Raw genomic sequence first — 19,359 nt, forward strand, 5'->3', positions numbered from 1 at the left:
AAGATGGGCAGCAGGATGGAGACTGGCTATGTCCTGGAGAACTAAGTCAAAAGGGTTGAGTGGATTTTTGTGAAGGGGGAGGCTTCACCTGTTGTTGCTGCTGTGCTGGTCTAGCAGCTGGCCTCTGTTGTTGCCGCTGACGTCTGGGTTGTTGCTGGGCTTGTGGCAAAGGACGAGCAACAAATCTACGTTGGTAGGCCGACTGTTGGCGAAAAGGCCTGGAAGGTGGGGTTTTCTTTTTGGTTTTGAGGAGAGTATCCCACCTAGTTTCATGTGCCGACAACTTTTGAGTGGTGGAGTCCATGGATTCTCCAAACAGCTCATCCCCCAGGCACGGTGCATTAGCCAGTCGATCTTGATGATTGACATCCAGTTCTGACACTCTGAGCCACGCCAGTCGACGCATAGCCACCGACATAGCTGTAGCCCGAGAGGTCAGCTCAAAGGTGTCATATATCGACCGGACCATGAACTTCCTAAGCTGCAACAGAGATGAAGTAGTGTGGCGAAAAGCAGATTTTTTACGGTCAGGGAGGTACTTCTCAAAAGTAGTTAGATCTTGAACGAGATGTTTAAGATAAAAGGAGAAGTGGAATGCATAATTCCCTGACCTGTTGGCTAACATGGCATTTTGGTATAGCCGTTTGCCAAATTTGTCCATGGCCTTTCCCTCTCTGCCAGGAGGGACTGAGGCGTACACACTAGCTCCCATGGATTTTTTTAGAGTGGATTCAACCAATAGGGACTCATGTGGGAGCTGTGGTTTGTCAAACCCAGGAATTGGGATGACTTTGTATAAGGAGTCCAATTTGCGAGGTGCTCCAGGAATAGTCAAGGGTGTCTCCAAATTCTTGTAAAAGGTTTCTCTCAAGATATCATGGAGAGGTAGCTTGAGATATTCCCTTGGAGGTTGGTCAAAATCCAGTGCTTCAAGAAAAGCTTTGGATTTTTTCGACTCAGCCTCCAAGGGAATAGAGAGAGAGTCACACATCTCTTTTAAAAAGGATGAAAATGAAGTTACATCTGGTCTAGAGGATGGATCTAAAGTAGAAGGATCCTCATCACCAGATGAACATTCCCCTTCAGAGAGCATAGGGTCTTCTGAATCACCCCACAGATCAGGGTCTCGAATTTGAAAACTGCGTCGAGATTCCGGAGTGGAGGGATCTAGGTGTCGGGATTTGCGTACCGATTTTCCTGATCTCATAGAGACGGTACCGGGAGATTGCAGTTGCACCGGTGCCGACGTCTGAACAGCCTGATGCTGAGCAGTCGACTCCGGTGCTAGGACTGGCATGGAAGTAGACTGTGTCGGTGCCGACAAAGAGGAAGCCGAGAGCATGGGCTGTGGAACTATCGGCACCGATGGCTCAGACCGGACCGGTACCGGAAGGTTCGGTACCAGTAGTGCAGGAAGGAGTTGCTTTAACTGATTTTCCAATTGCACTTGTAAGACGGCAGCAATGCGCTCGTCTAAAGAAGGCACCGGTAACGCTTTTCTCTTCTGCGGTACCTTGGGTGCTGCTCTACACTCCGAAGAGGAACCCGATGTCGAGGGGCTTACCTCTATCGGTGCGGAGCGCTTCCGTGGGCGCCTCGCGGTCGGCAGGATTGGGCTCTCTGCTACTTTGACTGGAGGACGCTCCAGCGGGGAAGGCTTCTTAGCCGGCTTACCTGACTGGTGCGACGCCGACGCGGTATCGCGCGGCGTCGACGAGGCGAGTGCCAACTGCGTCGGGGTCGAAGTAGGGACCGGTGCCGCCGTGTCCGACATGTCGGTACCGAATAATAACCGTTGCTGAATTTGACGGTTTTTAAGGGTTCTTTTCTGGAGAGTGGCACAGCGTGTGCAGGTGGATGCCCGATGGTCAGGTCCGAGGCACTGCAAACACCAGTTGTGCGGGTCAGAGTTAGAAATAGGCCTCGCGCACCGCTGGCACTTTTTAAAGCCGGTTTGGGGGGGCATGAACGTAAACACGGCTTCTGCCAAATCGAAGGCCGAGGCCTCGATGGTGGCAGCAGGCCCCGCCGGGGCAAAACGAAAAAATTAGAAGAAAAACCAAAATTCGGTTTTTTATTTTTTTTTTTGGAAGGAAAATAAATAAAAAGAGGGAAACAATATTTCCCAAGAAGTTTACGCGAGCGGGAAGGCGAAAAAATTAGAAAAAGTTCAACAGCCGTTGAAACGTGCGTCTTCTTGGCTCCGCGGAAACAAGAAAACTGGGGACCGCGCACCTCTGTCGGGCGGGAAGGCACTCGCGCGTGCGCGGTGCGGCCTACCAGAACTTTCCAAGTTCTTAGAGTGCAATCACTCTAAAAGTGTCCATACCGGGGCTCCGTCGGTGCCGTCACCCATCAGTCAAGAATAGCTGCCTGCTTGTCCTGGGATAATGATCTTTACATAGAGAGCTACTCCTCCACCTTTATGACCATCTCTGTCCTTCCTAAAAAGATTATATCCCGGTATGTTTGCATCCCATCCATGTGATTCACTGAACCATGTCTCTGTGATAGCAACAATATCTAGATCTGCCTCTAATATCAGGGCTTGCAGATCATGAACTTTGTTGCTTAGACTGCGAGCATTTGTGGTCATCGCTTTCCAGCTATTTTTCAGCGATAATCTCCTTTTTCGTATGGATTTTTGTGTCGTTTCACTTTCCATTGCAATACTAAGAAATGAGTTGCTGATATTGCTTATGTTGCAGCCTTTACTACTATCACATCTTTTCTTTTGCCGGGGGTGGTCTCTATAATTGTCCTTCGTACATACACCACCCCCACCTTCTAGTTTAAATGCCTAGAAAAATATTGTCTAAATTTCTCTGCAAGGTTTCTTTTTCCTGCTGTAGTAATATGTAGCCCATCAGTGCAATATAGCTTCTTGTCCTTCCATGTATTATCCCTTAACAATTTAGAAATCTCTCTAGTTAAGAAGTTCAAATATTTGAGTATCATTCACTGATCAAGTTTCAGAATTAATCAAGAAGTGGTTTTTCTCTTTGAGATCTTTAAGAGCTGTAAGACATCATTTAATAATAAGAACTTTCATGCTTTGATTCATGCATCTGTACTTCAAAGATTGATTACTGCAATGTTATCTATGCTGGTATCTCTTCTGCTGATCTTCAACGACTTCAAACATTACAAAATACTGCAATTAAATTGTTAGGACATAAAAATAAATTTGATCACATCACACTACTCTTCTTGCAATATCACTGGTTACCGATTTCTTACGTATTCGATTTAAAATTTTAATATGATCATACAAAGCCTTTCATATGCTTGAACCCAGTTATCTAAACTCTTTAACTATTTTATATGTCTCATCATGAGTGCTTAGGTCTTTACAAGACAATAGATTAGTTCTGCCATCACCCAAAAGAACAAATTGGGAATGTACCAGACATAAAGCATTTTTTTATCTGGTGCCAAGTTTTTAGAACCAACTTCCTAATAATATTTGTCTTGAACTGAACTTTAAAGCTTTCCAGACACTATTAAAGACTTACTTTTTTCACTCTGACTTTGGGTCAGGCATTCCTCAAAATTAGCATATTTTTAAAGAAGATATCAATGTATTTCTTATGGAGCATTATTTTTTTTTTTAGAATGCATGCCCCCTTTTTCCTCCATAACATATAGGAAAGACCTATACAATCATTTGTATAGGTCTTTCCTATATGTTATGGAGTTCCTTTCTTTCTTTTATTGAATGTATGTTTTAATTGTTAGCTGCAGAGAACTTTTGGACGAGAATGTAGTATAAAGACAGACATACTAGCAGTTAGGATGATCAAACGGCTGGATGCAGAAGTAAACTATTTTCATAAAATAAATATTTTGGATGTTTTTCGAGAATGGACGCTGCTGACTTTAGGCGACTAGCACCATAAGCCCTAAACGGACTTAGATTTTTTTTTTTATGATGCCCCTCTATGTTTTCAGAGCACCAACTTTTAGCACATACACCCCCTGGGCAATATGGTAAGCTGTCATGCATCTCTCCTCTCTTCCCATAATACCTTGCAGCCATAGCGGCAGTCTTGCATGTTGATCCAATAGTTCTTGTGGTTCCAGATACTCTCAATTCCAAGGAAATGATCATCTGTAGTGCTGTAGCTCTTTCCAGTGAAAGCATCAATAAAGAAATTCTCTGGAACCTCACGCTTCCCAAACAAAATCAGAACCCATGCATGGATACGTAGTCCATACAGACGGTCTTTTTTTGGTTTCTCAGCTTCCTGGAAAAAAGTAGAAAAAATCCTCTTTAGGTGCATTACAGGCAGAATATGAGTGCTACCATTAGCTGTCATTTCCTTATTTATTTATTAAAATAAGTTTGTTTGTTTGTTTTGCTGATCCTAATGGTTTTTATCAGATTATAGGTGAGATGTGTATTCATCTGAAACAACATGGAAGATCTCAATGACATTTCCCATGGCATTTCATTTTTATTTTGTTATATCAGTTTTAGATAAATATTCAATTAGAAGACTACAATTGGAAATCACATAAAGAAAAAAGAATCCAATTAGGCAATGTTTAATAGTCTACACACACTTCAAATTATAAAGGGAAAGTGGAGAATTTTTAATAGGCCACAAAACGTAGAGGTGGTTCGAACAACGGTTTAAAAAAATATAGGGTATGTCTACCAAAGTGTGTTAAGCCCTAATATACTAAGCATGCAGTATAGCAAAGTTACTCACCTGCAGCAGGCAGATATTCTTACATGTGGGTGATGTCATCCACAGAACCCGGCATGGACAGTCAAAAAGTGTGCTGTCACTTTAAAAATGTAAGACCGCATGTAGCTTGCATATGCAGTGCTGACACAAGACCAAATAGCAGTATGCAATACTGGAAATGGTGTTTCCCTAATACAAAACTCAGATACTTTCTGTGCCTTGGATATATCTGTATGAGTATAAGCTACTTCAAATCCAGAGAGCATAACCAATCCCTTTTTGTAGAAAATGAACAAGTACTGCCTAAGGAAACCATTCTGAAGTTTGTTTGACCAGTTACTTGTTCAGGGCCTTTAGATATAGGATGGGACAATATGCATCCCCCCCCCCACACACACACACACACAAAATAAAATGTTTGCTGTGATTAGAAAGTACTTGGAATAAAATCCCTTCTCTGTTTCCCACAGTGGAATGGGCTCAACCACATTAAGCTTTTAAGAGGAAAGAGAAGTTTTTGGTAAGTAATTACTGATGCTTTGATGATCTCAACATGCAATTTGTAGGAATGTTCTCAAAATGCAGATGGTAATCTTCTCAGACAATTTGCAGAACCCACCAATATGAGGTTATAAGGGGACATATTGTTGCAAAGCTTTTCAGCCTCCCTCTTACTGGAAGATTGCCTGGAATGGTTACAAGGCTTGACGTTATGCTTGGTGGAGGAAATCAAAACCCTGTCCCTGGTTTTGACTGTAGAACTGGCTGGGGCTTCGCTTCAGGGCCCTCAACTGTTTGTATGAGAACTAGGTTCCTGATTTGCCTGGAAGAGCTGAGAGGGAGGAGGGTACCTATGCCTATGAGAGTAGTTGGATTTCTGCTACCCACTGCAATAAAACCTCTTGGAAGAAGAGGACAGTTCTGTAGTGAGCCTGAAGAAAAAAGTGTTTGAGTGCTGCTTGATGAGCGTAGCAGCCTCCTGCACCTTATCTCTCTGGTCAAAGCACAGCAACATCAACAAACTTTTCCTGCACTTCTGGCTTGAGGTCTGAGGCCCACAGCCCTGCAATTCTGCCAGCATTAATGCCCACTGCAGAGGCTCATGATGCCTTATTGAAAATAACATATGTCACACAGACCATATATTTTCCCTTGTCTACTAGCCAGTGTTCAAAGGTCTTCACCCGAGAAGAGTGTCGGCAAACTCTGTGTAGATAAGAGAGGATGGATCCAAAGTAACTGAGGATGAATGGAGATGCTTTTTTCTTTCTGTTTTTTTCCTTAAGAGGCGAGGATAGAGTTATTGTGTGACTATTGACCAAATTATGTCCCCATGCACACTTCTACAGTGAATGAGTCTCAAGTATTGGATGGATTACTTCAAAGCCTGGGCATTTCTTCATGAGCTGGTCTTCAAAGGCTGCCATTGACAAAGGTGGATGCATTGTAGTCAGAGTGGTCATGACTTTCTGAGTTAGTTGTTTCAGGAGCAAGGTCATGGCTCCCCTGAGGCAGTCTTGCCCTTTCTGATACCACAGAAGAAAAGCAGTCCGTACCTCAGAGGCACTTCAAGGACACCATTGATCTCAATGCCTCAGTGCTCCTGGCATCACACTCCCAATAGGTTTGAGGCCGATACACCTAGCCTCCACCTGACGTCCATAATCTTTGTTCCTTGGTGTCAATGAAGGTAAGGATGAATCCTTCATCTTCCTCAGGAGGGAATCAGATGATGATCAATTTTGATGGCCTCTACTGACACTAAGATTCAAGGGTGATTGAGACATTCTCAATGTTGATGTGTCCCTAGTGTTCACTGCAATGCCAGGAGCCACAGAGGCATTGATGCCATAGTAAATGAATCCCTTTGGTGGTGTTGGACAATAACATTCTATGGAGAACCCCTCTTCCCAGGTTGCAATACCTAATGTGAGCTTTGGAACCCCATTTGAGTCTTAACTCACATTATGGATACGGTTCTGCCACATTGGAACATTTTTTAAAGCCACTGAGATTTTTATTTTTTTTTCTGGGTTATGTCTGAAAAAACAGCTGTAGTGAAATCAAATGACTAAAAAATACCTGACTGGTTGCCTCAGGCCTGTTGAGGCCAAGATCGAGCTAACAAAAAAGAAAGAAAACCTATAAATAACCCACACATCTAAGTTAGTCTACTGATGAAAAAGACCCCACACAACAGGACTTTAAAAAAAACAAACCAATTATAGTAAAAAAAAGTTTAAAATTAAGACTAGTTACGAGCTGAGGGGTACACTAGAAAGTGCAGCTGTTAAGCTCTGCAAAAAAATGGCAACTGGCTAGATCCCATGTGACATTAGCAGGCAGGAACATGCAAGTGCATGAATGGTGAACTCTCTCAAAGGTTTTATTAAAGATGGACAAACATTCCCACGTGGTGCTCTGTTGGATGATGTCACCCATGTGTGAGAAATTTAAATCTTGCTTCTCCCTGGAGAATGATCCTTCTGGAGGTTCACCTAAGTAAACTTTGTTACAGCAAGGTCCTCGGCATCATTATCGATTCCTCCCTCTCCCTAAACGATCACCTGAACTCCTTGGCAAAATCATGTTTTTTCAGCCTCCACATGCTTAGGAAAGTTAGATCCTATTTCCACCAAAAACACTTTACCGTCCTGGTACAATCCATCATCTTATCCAAACTCGACTACTGTAATGCCATTTACCTGTGCCTAACAAAAAAAAGTCTTCACAGACTCCAGCTCATCCAGAATACTGCGGCCAAATTGATTTTTGCTAAACGCAAATTTGATCATGTCTCCCCCTTACTTACCAAGCTTCACTGGCTCCCTGTACTTTCCAGAATTCACTTCAAATGCTCCTGTCTAGCTTTCAAGATAATTCATGGCATCCTTCCGCCACTAATCCCTCTATCCTTCCTCGCCCAAACGCCTGCTACCACCAGATCCGCCCACAGACATAAACTATCCTTCCCCTCTCTAAGTGGCATCCCCCACGCAGGCAAACTGGGAAGATCCCTCCTCTCCAAAATCACGGGCCTTTGGAACGATCTCACTATCCCGCTGCGAAACCTGGGCTCCCTCCAGCTGTTCCGGAAACAACTGAAAACCTGGCTTTTCTCTAATATATAACATCTCCTTCCTACTTCCCCCTTTTCATATGCCCTTGTAAACTCTCTCTCCCCTCTTCTTGTATTTTTAAGCTTTGTAAACCGTGTCGAGCTCCGCTTGCATGGAGATGATGCGGTATATAAACTTAAGGCTTAGTTTAGTTTAGTTTAGCTTTTACTCCTCAAATTCAACTATCTTTTCAGTGTTCCATCATGGCCGTTGCTGACCCTGGTGAGGCCAATCTGAGGACTTCACTAATCCATCTATTCTAATTGGTAGTAGTGACAGGCAGGGTGTACAAAGGACTAATGATCGTAGTGAACAGTTGAAGTATGTTAAAGCTGTGTGGTTTCTGAAGTCTCTTTTCCTGCCTTATTTGAATACTTAGCAATTATCTTGTAACAGCAAATTTCATTTATGAATTTTGAATTATGTTTCAGAAATGTCACTGGCGCTGACTAGAGATGTTTATTCAGTAAGAGATGCTTATTGAACCATGGTTATGCCTTAGTTTGCAAAAATGGCAAGTGAATTGATTAAGTTTTTTAGTCAGATTTAATGTTTTATTAGTTAAATATTTGGTTATTTTTGCTATGTCGTTGTATCTAAATTTGTATTGTATATGCTTTTATTGTAAACCACTTAGAATTTTAGATTTGCAGTCTATAAGTTTTGAAAAATAAATACAAATAAATAAAGTTGTCGCTGAGAAGGTCCGGGCCAGCCAATCACTGTCTGTCTGGCCTAGAACTTCCTCTCCGACGTCAGAATTGACGTCGGGGAGAAAGCTTGTGGGCCAGCACTTGGACCTTCCTTTCCTGCAATTGCGGCGGGTGGGAAGCAGCAGCGGATGGGGGGGGTTGTAAGCAGAAGAATTGGTGGTAGGCCAGGTTTCGGTGCTGGAGGGAGGGAGGGAGGCAGGCTGGCTGGATGGTTGGCTTCAGGGGAGGGGGTGGGACACAGGCTGGAAAGCAATGAGGGGGACATAGGAAGGAGGGAGGGAGGAACGAAGGAGAGAGAGGATGCAACCTTTCATGAGAGAACAAAACTATCCTACCAAAATGACCCCTCTAATGAGACTACAAGACTGTTCCTGGTGGACATGATATAGCTAACTCTTTCTGGAGAATATGACTCTGTGTGGAACAATGACATAAAATGTGATATCCTTCCAGGAGCTCCCATCCTACTATTATTATTTTATTAAGTTGATTGTAAAACCATTGGCTTTTTCTTTAATAATATACAAATGCAGTGAGGACAAAGTCTCCTCTGGGATAGTCCTTTGGGTGGGGTTGTCGCTAAGATTTCCCTATAGTCAGGAAGTGTCTCGGTGACTTTCAAATGGTGAGGGAAGAGTGGTATCTAATAATGATTGAGGAAGGTATCCATGGCACAGTGAAACATATGTCTGGCAAAGATTTGTACAGTGAGGAAGGAGGGTTTTTGAGAAACAACTAGATCTAGATCTGTTCTGCACTGGAGAAGAGGGAGGGGTATTCTGAAAGTGAGAGAGGAGGAGGTATATTGAACTCACTCCCCGCCTTTCAAAGAGAAAAGATTAGATAAGTTTGAGGGGTCCCTAAAGTGATTTCTTTTTAAAGATGCATTTGACCCCTAAGCCACAACATTAATTCACGCATCCTTGCCTTTCTTTTATGCCTCTCCCCCATTCATATTTCCCTTATCTGTTTATTCTCTTTTCTTTTAAAAATGTAGTTCAATCTTTTCCTTTTGCTCCAGTTCGTGACTTGTGCCATGTCTTTTGTTTTGTCTTCAGTTGAATATTTGTTCCCCATTTTTATTGTAAATCGCTTAAATTTTATGTAAAGCGATTAAACAAATTTTAATAAACTTGAAACTTGAGAGGCAGAGAAAGGGGGAGGGTTTGTAAGCAGAAGAAAGACTAGAGAGAGAAAGGCCTGGACCAAAGGGGAAAGATAGGAGGCAGATGCTGGACTATGGGAGGTGCAGACAGAAGGGGGAGAGACCCTGCGGAAGAACAGAGAGATGGAAGATCATAACAGAGGAGGGAGAGAGAGGGATACCTGGAACAAAGGTGGTGGTAGGTACAAAGGAGAAATGACACTGGATCTGGGGGGGGGTTAAGCAGAGGGAAAAAAGAGAGAGATTACATCCCCTCTTTTTATGCTTTGTAAACTCTTTCTTTTCTCTCTTCCCATATTTTTTAAACTCTGTAAACCGTGTCGAGCTCCACTTCAGTGGAGAAGATGCGGTATATAAACCTAAGGCTTAGTTTAGTTTAGAGAGAGAGAGACCTGGACCCAAAGGGCTGGATTGTGAAAGAAATGTTGGATGCGAAAGAAAGATTGGATGCACAGTCAGAAGGAAGTGCAATCAGAGACTCATGAAATCACCAGACAACAAAGGTAGGAAAAATTATTTTATTTTTAATTTAGTGATCAAAATGTGTCAGTTTTGAGAATTTATATCTGCTGTCTATATTTTGCACTATATTTGTCTATTTTTCTATGCTTACTGAGGTGATATTGCATATTTTAAAGTCATCTGCCTTGACATCTGTGAAAACCCCCAAATATAAATGATAATTAACATTTTCTCTGCATACAGTGTGCTTTGTGAGGTTTTTTAATTTTATGGTTACATGAAAACTGAATGAAAGAAATTGGGGGTGGGGCTAGGGCGGGGCTAGGGCAAGATTGGGGCGGGACTGAAAATTAATAGATTTCCCGTTTTGATGAAAAAGATAAATGGTCACGTTAACCATACCTCACTTCGTATGCAAAAGTAGCCTTCTGTATGATAGAGATACTTACAGCAATTTTTTCCTCTTCTTCCCTCAGTTTATTTTCTTCAACTAATTGTATCTTTCTTTCTTGCTTGGCTACTTGCTCTAGTTCAAACTTGCTCCTCAGATCCCGAGGTGTTTTCACAGAATACTTCTTGGGAATCTTCTTCTGTGTCTTCTCTGAGACCTACAGTTCAGAAAGAAATAGCATTCTGCAAACAGCCATTTAGTTTCATTTTAAAAGGGGAACTCCTGAATCTTTTCATTCATGGTCACACTATTTTATCTAAACATTTTGGCCTACTCTACTTTAAACAAATTTGCTACATAATTTAGCAGATTAAGCCAAATAGAGTTTATAGATTGTAGCGGATGAGCTTGCTTTCCTTACCTCCTTCACTTGCTTCATCAAAGGACAAACGGCCCTAGTCTCATCCATTAAACACATTTCCCTGGTAGCATAACCGCTGACACAGTAAGCATCATATCCTGCACCGATCAGTAGGGAGCACAGCAGCACAGTGAAATCAAAGCAGTTGCCCTTCTGAACCTTCACAGTGCTTGTGGGAGAGTAAAGGTGCTTTGGCTGTAAAGCAGAAAATTTATTAAGACAGCACACTGTGCAAGTTAGTAACAAAGCATTTAATTTCATTACACATTTATAACCCGCTTAACCCTTCATACAGCTCAAGGTGGAGTATAATAAAATGTTAAATGAACATAAATTAAATGATCCTCTGTTGTTTCCAACAAAGTTTCCCTTGTACAGTCAATCTCACATATCTTAATGAATAAAATATTTACCAAGAAACTAACTTAAAATATCCTAGCATTCAGATAGTCCATAATAATTTTTTAAACAGGCATATCTTTAAATCTCTACAAAATTGCTCATGCATCTGTTGCAAATGCAGGTATAAAGGCAGAGTAGAGGGCGCTCAAAACTAGGGTTCTCAGTTGCTGTTCGATTTTGGCTGAAACCAACAGTGGTGCCTCCTCCCCCGGCAGACAACGGGTGCTCCTGAGCTACCATTCCCCCTTTTCCTTGCAGAGAGTGTGTCCTGCCAGTCACCTGTCACCCCCCCCCCCCACCAACCACACCCTCTTCTGGGCAGAAGCAATCTCCAGTTATTTTTGTCCCTGCTGGTTCCTCAGTCAAAATGGCTCGAGACTGCTGCGGGAGGTCCCAGCAGACATTTTGAGATTGGAACTGGCATGGGCAGGAGCAACTGGAGATTGCTCATGTCCATGCCAGTTCCAATTTGAAAATGGCTGATGGGACCTCCCACATCAGTCTCACAAGGCTGCCATGGGAAGTTCCGGCATCCATTTTGGTAGAGAAACTGGCAAAATAGGAGCGACTGGAGATTGCTCCTCTCTGGAAGAGGCCACTAGACCACTAGGGCATTTAAAGATAGGCCAGGGCTTTCAGATGGTGAAAGGGTGGAGGAGTTGTGGTTGAGGGCTCAACCCAGGAGGACTCACTCTGGTGGTGGTGGAACAGGGGCATGTAGAGAGTAGTCACAAGCCGAAGTTTCAGTTTCAGCCGAAAATGCACTGGCATTTTCATCCAAAACCAAAGCATGATCACATCCAGATTTCGGGCCAGTTTAGGTGTCAAAACTGAAATTCAGTCGGCTATAAAGCAGAGAAGCTATAAAGAGGGACCCATACCATGAATACTTCTTTTGTGCCATGTTAAGAAATTAACCATTTTCGGTGAAGAAAGAATAACTTTATTGTTCAGAATGCAATTTTCCCTTAAGGACATTCCAAGACAGCCACAAGGCTATATAAGAGGGAGCCAAACCATGAAGAATCTTGAAAATAATTGTTACTAAAAAATGAGGTTGAGTGATCCCAACTTGAACACCATTTCACCACCAAAATTAATTTAGCTGCAACATTTTGAAGAACTTGTAATCTAGACATCTGATATTCATGTAGCTTCATAAAAACACTATTGTAATAATCCACAATAGGCAAAACTACCGCTTGAATGACCATCTGTATCTGTTGATCTAAATATGAATGAATATATCTAACATACCTCAATTTGCGTTAAATTTTTTCTAACCAAAACAATCAAGTTCACATTAATAGTCAGGAGTCCAGATAAACACCTAATAATTTAATATATTCACATAATGTAGTCTGAACACTGGCAATAATTGGGATATACTGTATTTTTTGCTCCATAAGATGCACCCACCTGTAGAGGAGGAGCAGATGAGCTAGGCTAGGGATCTGACAACTAATTGAGAATCAGTGTGGGAAACCAGCATAAAGTTGAGGGTTTGCTTAGCCCTATAACACACAGTAGTAGGCCCTGGCTTTGCACCAAGCTTCTTCCTGCTGCACACATAAATGAACTTTCTACTAAACTGCGACAAAATTAACACGCCCCGTCTTCTGCAACCACTTACAGTAGAGCAGCTGTTATAAAATGATAGACATACACCTTTTGGAGAAGTCAGATAACAGCCAAGCCCAAGTCATCCCGAAAGAGGGAAGTGGTGGGTATGATTCAGATTTCTCTACTTTTTTGTTTTAACATCTCTCCTTCTTTACCCCTTTGTTGAAATTGGTGGGCTACATGAGCCTCAGGCCTCTGAAAAGTCTGACAGGTTGGAGCACAGATGGGCAGGGTGGCCGCTTGACATTTGTTGACAGCAGGACTGGAGTTTCTCCATTCGATTGGGGGGGTAGAGACGGATCAGGAGACGTATTCTCTTAAAGGGTAAAGGGGCAGGACGGCTTGAGTAAAGTTTGTGTCTTGTGCTGAAAAGTTTTCTACTGTACTGTTTGTGCACGAGATGTGGAATGGTAGCGAGAGAAAGAGAGAGACCGAAGTCGGCGTTAGCTACAAAAACATGGGCATGCTATCGCTTTCAGCTTATTAACCAACAATTGCGGAGTCCACTTTGAGTCTGCCGGTTCTCAGGAACTCTTCCCATTTCTAAGATCGTCCCCACTTTCTCACCTTGGCGGCTCCCCTTCACCATTGCCATGGAGTACCTGACAATGTTCACTGGCAAGAGCGGCCACGCAGTGGCGTACCTAGTATATGTGATACCCGGGGCCCATCATTTTTTGACACCCCCCCCCCCCCATCTATATGAAAAATATGATTTTTAGTAACAATCTACCAGGGCTGTGGAGTCGGTAGATAAATGTTCCGACTCCGACTCCTCAGTTTTTTGTACTTCAGACTCCGACTCCGACTCCAGGTATCCGAAATTTCCTCCGACTCCGACTCCTCGACGCCGACTCCACAGCACTGGTTAATTTTCAGATTGTTAAAATGGAATGTCAAGTTGAGAGAAATGAGCATTTTCGACACCACCTTCTTTTTGCTTTTAATCAAGGTTCTAAGGCCGCAGAAGCTGCTCGCAACATTTGTGCTGTGTATATAGTGGGTGCTATAGCTGAAAGAATCGCTCGTGATTTATATGCCAAGTTCAAAAATGGAGTCGGTAGATAAATGTTCCGACTCCGACTCCTCAGTTTTTTGTACTTCTGACTCCGACTCCAGGTACCCGAAATTTCCTCCGACTCCACAGCCCTGCAATCTACATATCGCACAACAAGAGTGTACCTAGGAAAATGCAGCATCTTAAACACTGCAGTGAGCACTAGAACACCAACACATACATTGTAAAACTAAACAAACCAGATCCTGCACAGTCAATTGATCCTGTACAGTCGATGCTATCAGAAAGCCATGTCCCTTTCATACACACAGACCCTTGCCTAATATGGAATAATCACAAACTAAAAATAGAAATATGTAGACAAAAGTTAAACTGAACTGCCAAGAAACCAGACTCTGCATACAATGCAACACCACAAAAAGAGTAATACATGTCCTCTAATACTGTGCAAAATATAAAGACAGTAGATGTAAATTTGAAAAAACTGACACATAACAATCACCACTTTACAAATTAACAAATAAAAATAAAACAAATAATGAGAAATAAGAAAATACCATTTTATTGGACTAATCCACGTAAGCTCGGTCCCCATCCCCGCAAACCACCTGATTCCATCCACACAAGCCTTGAATTGTTTTATATTGAACTTATTATATTAAAGTAGAAAAAGAAACAATATTCTGTACAATTGTCAATTTATAAATCAGCGTCTTTTCCCCACTCTCTGTTCCCTATTTCCCTTCAGCGACCTCAGCCCACTCTCTCTCCACTTTCCTTCAGCGCACGCACATAAAAACAAGCAAGTAATTTTATATCATTTTCATTCTATTCATTCATAGAAATTAAAGTCTAAATAATGCTAGTCACATAACAAAACATGATTTTACAAAAATAATTCCCTGCAAAGTCAAGCCTGTAAGGATTACTAGATGTCTTTCAGCAGCTCCCCTCCCTCCCTCCCCCTTACCTTCATGGCCAAGTCAAAATGATCTACCAACAATAAAATTTTTAAAAACAAAGCACACTGTACGCAGAGAAAATGTTAATTATCATTTATATTCCGTGGGTTTTCAAAGAGGTCAAGGCAGATGACTTTATGCAATGTCACCTCAGTAACAACTATACAAAAATAGACAAATATACTCCTTCCCTTTTTACTAAACCGCGATAGCGTTTTTTAGCGCAGGGAGCTGTGTTGAATGCCCCATGCTGCTCTCGACGCTCATAGGCTCCCTGCGCTAAAAACTACTATTGCAGTTTAGTAAAAGGGGCCCATAGTGCAAAATATAGACAGCATATATAAATTCTCAAAACGGACACATTTTGATCACTAAATTGAAAATAAATCATTTTTCCTACCTTTGTTTGGTAATTTCATCAGTCTCTGGTTGCACTTTATTCTTCTGACTGTGCATCCAATATTTCTTCCTTTCTTTCAGCCTCCTATATGCTTCCTCTCTTCCAGACCTCATTCCCTCCCCCATCTTTTTCTTTCTTTCATCCTGCCCCCTTCTTTCTTTCTCTCTCCATGTCCCCTTTCTTTCTGTATGTCTGTCTTTCTCTCTCTCTTCGTGCCCCATTTCTTTCTTTGTTTCACCCTGCCCCCTTTCTTTCTTTCTGAATCCCTGTCCCCCCCTTTCTTTCTTTCTCCCTGCCCTCCCCCATGCCACTGCCGCCACAAGCACCATGCTGCCACCACCGCCGGGGAAAGGCTGCCACTGGCCATCAGAAACAGGCCAGCGCCGAAATCGCCCTGCTTCGTTTCCCGCGGGCCGACCAACTCTGGCTGTCCGACGTCAATTCTAACGTCGGAGAGGACGTTCCGAGCCAGCCAGGCAGAGATTGGCTGGCCCAGAACATCCTCTCAGACGTCGGAATTGACGTCGGAAGGTTACAGTTGGTCGGCCCGCGGGAAAAGAAGCAGGGCAAATTCGGAGGGAGAGAGAACTGGCGCCGGCTTATTTCAGATGATTGTAATGGCAGCCTTTCCCCGGTGGCAGGCCAGCTGTGCACCCCCTTGGGCCCGTGCACCTGGGGCGGTCCGCCCCCCTAGGTACGCCACTGTGGCCACGTGCTGGGTGGTATGGCCAATAGACTATGAGGCAGGTTCTGCAAGGTCCACTTCTAGGATCTGCTACAGGAGAGCGCCCTGCATGGTGCAGATGCAGCCAAAAAAGCATTTGCAGATCTGCAGCTCTTTCTGTCCCAGGGGGTTAAAGGTGGTGGTGGTCATATAGGCACTGCTGGCAGGGCAAATGCTCACTCTAGGGCTGCTGTGATAGCTAGTTTCCTTGCTGTCTGTGCTGTAGAGCGGGAGGTCAGGGGGGAAGACGATGCAGCACTTCCTGACAGACCCTCCCCCCTCGCCCCCTAAAGGAGGAGCGGCAGCAGTCGGCCAGCAAGAGGCAGTGCTGTCACTCCTGCTTTAGGGGGGGAGGGGGGAGGGTCAGTCACCGAATCGTGAAGCTGATTTTTTTTTTTTTTTAATTGGATAAAGGCGGCTAGAAATGATAATAAACTAAACTAAACTCTTCTTCTGCCTTGTTGCTCAAGAGTGAACAATTAAAATGATTTCTTTTGTTATTATCTTCATTGTCTTCAAGCATTTGTCATTCAACAGGAAAAACATAGCAGATACAATTATAGTCTAGAGCAGTGTGTCACAAACTTTTTAAGCCATGGCACACTAATCTCGGGACTGCGTCTGGAGGGCACCTGGAAATGTGCAGGCATCGACATGATGTCATCATGTTGACGTCTGTGCATGTCCTCCAGCAACGGCCCTGAGCCTCCTATTACCGCTGGTGTGTGTGTGTGTGTGGAAGGAGACATAAGGAGAAGGAGCAGAAGCGCCGATGAGGAGGAGAGGTGCAGGCACAGGCTGTCTGACTACAGGATGTGCCACTCGCTGCGAGAGGCACATCCTGTAAGCAGTCAGCCAGCACTGGTGCCTCTCCTCCTTGCCAGCATCTTGTAGCACACCGCACACAGTTTGTGATACACTGGTCTAGAGATTTTGAAGAGGATATTTTAGAAGAAATTCAACAGTCTTTTTCTTACCAGCTCTGTGGGAGGGAATAGGGGCATCATCGTGAGGTAGTTAGCAACAAAGCGGGCACATTCATCCCAACTATATAACTTGGAGAAGGGTAGCAATGTTGGTCGCAATGTGGTACTCACAAATTTCTGCAAACAGATAAACTTTGTCAGCAAAGGAGAAGATCACTGGCCTAGAGAATTACATGGGGAAAAAATTTGTCCCCTTCTCCACCCCATCCCCGTGAATTCAGTCCCCATCCCTGTCCCATCCCCACGATCTCGGTCCCCGTCCCATCCCCGCAAACCATCTGATCCCATCCGCACAAACCATCTCCGCTCTGTATCTGTATACTCCCTCCTGTGTCCAGCATTGCCCTCCCTGTGTCCATATATCATCCCCATGCATCTCCCCTTTATGTCTCTGTCCCTATTCCCCCATGCACATAATCTCCCCCATGTATCTCACCTTTATGTCTTTGTCCCTATGCCACCATGCATCTCCCCTTTATGTCTCTGTCCCTATGTCCCCATACACATAATTTCCCCTCTGTTTTTGTTACCTTTCTGTGTCCAGATTTCCCCTCTCTTACTCTTCCACACCAATATGTCTCTCTCCTCTCCAACCCCATCTAGCTTCTTTCCCTATTTCTCCCCCCGCTTCCAGTATCTGGCTCACTTGCCTGTCCTCCCCTTTCTCAATATTTGTCTCCCTCTTCATCCACCAGCATCTCTTTCCCTTTCACTCCCTCCTTCCTGCTGTGAGTAAACACACACAGTCATGGATCGCGCGGTCCAGCAGCCCCCTCCTGCCCGATCGCCACATCCCACCATCGCCCTCCCTCCCTTCCCCTCACCTTATGTGCCAAATTGTTCTTCTCCCAGCGGCATGCTTTCAACAAGTCGCACACGCGGCTGCTTCAGTTGAATCTTCTCCTCTGACGTAGTTTCCCGTTTCTGGTTGCATCAGAGGAGGATTCAACTGAAGTAGCCGTGCCGCGCGCAACTTGTTGAAAGCGTGCCGCTGGGAGAAGACCAATTCGGCACATAAGATGAGGGAGGGAGAGAAATGGCAGGACGTGGCGATCGGGTAGGAGGGGGCTCCTGGACCACGCGATTCATGACCACATGTCATATTCCCTTCACTGCGGAGACAAGACCATTCACCGCTCCACAGGGCGGTGAATGGCCTTGTCCCCATCCCTGCGATGACTACTATTTTCTCGTTCACTGTTTCGGCGGGATACCCATGGCTCCCCGTGGCTAACCATGGATATCAACCACCGTGTCATTCTCTACACTGACCTATTCACTAAGTTTCACCCATAAAGTAACTCACTCTTTGCTCACTAGGAAGCAACCTGCATCCACCCACAATCAATCCATATCCACCCACCAAGCAAATATGTGCCACACAGTCAGGACTGTCCCAAGTTGGAAATGCCCCCTAGAGCTCCTATCCCACCCACTGCATCACAGTCAAGAAGGGAATACAATGGACAGGATACATTTTGGAGCTCCCGTCTTCCTTGTGCCTATGTGACCACACTACCCGTACATAGCTTGTTACGCTCTGCACAGTTCTATTGTACAGTTATTTATTTATTTTTAAAATTTCTATACCGTTTTTTCCAAGACGGTTTACAAAAAGTTACTTACATTAAATATTAAATCAAATCAGAACAAAGTAGGATCAAAAACAAACACCCTCCTATGGATATTACTACCTCTTTAGGGAGTATTTTAGTAGCCCACCTAGCTGTAAGCTACACATAGCTAGGTATTTTAAATCTGGGTTGGCTACTGTTGGAAAAAGGATGCTGGGCTGATGAACCTTTGGTCTGTCCCAGTATGGCAATTCTTACGTTTTTATATTTTCTACACATGTAATTTATGGCTAAATCTTCAAAGGAATGAATGCTATGTTAGGGGAGCAAAATAAAAAAAAAAAAAACCCACTTCACAAGAAGAGATGCAAGAAAGGAAAATTTGGGAGATGCCAAAGCACCTATGGCTTCCTCCATTCCGATACATATGCTACACACATAACTGATAAATATGCCCATGGCCTGCCCATATGTATGCCTCCCTTGCAGTTAGGCACTATAGCTAGGGTTACCATATTTTGGTCCGCAAAATTCTGGACACATGGCTCCACCCTGTTCTGCCTCCGAACCACCCTGTTCCACCCCAGACCCACCATGTTCCGCCTCCAGTCCTGCCCCAAGCCCTGCCCCCACAAAGCCTCTTTTCTTCTTCCTCGATGAGCTCTGGTCATGTCTGGAGGGCCTGGAGCATGCACAGATGTGTAT

General features: G+C 43.8%; 1 protein-coding gene across 7 annotated transcripts in view; it reads right to left on the reverse strand.

The window, feature by feature from the left end:
• The window catches only part of DRC7 (dynein regulatory complex subunit 7), a 179,393-nt gene that overhangs the window by 135,042 nt on the left and 24,992 nt on the right, over window positions 1-19,359 (reverse strand). For all 7 annotated transcript variants that reach the window (XM_033943631.1, XM_033943627.1, XM_033943628.1 and 4 more), the window contains 4 exons: window positions 17,072-17,197; window positions 10,966-11,160; window positions 10,603-10,761; window positions 4,029-4,247 (listed from right to left, as the gene is read on the reverse strand). In XM_033943631.1, coding sequence (XP_033799522.1) covers window positions 4,029-4,247; window positions 10,603-10,761; window positions 10,966-11,160; window positions 17,072-17,101 — 603 coding nt within the window. In that variant the 5' untranslated portion in view covers window positions 17,102-17,197. The remainder of the gene's footprint in view (window positions 1-4,028; window positions 4,248-10,602; window positions 10,762-10,965; window positions 11,161-17,071; window positions 17,198-19,359) is intronic.

This window comes from Geotrypetes seraphini, chromosome 4 (genome assembly GCF_902459505.1).
Source record: "Geotrypetes seraphini chromosome 4, aGeoSer1.1, whole genome shotgun sequence".
NCBI classification, from domain to species: Eukaryota; Metazoa; Chordata; class Amphibia; order Gymnophiona; family Dermophiidae; genus Geotrypetes; species Geotrypetes seraphini.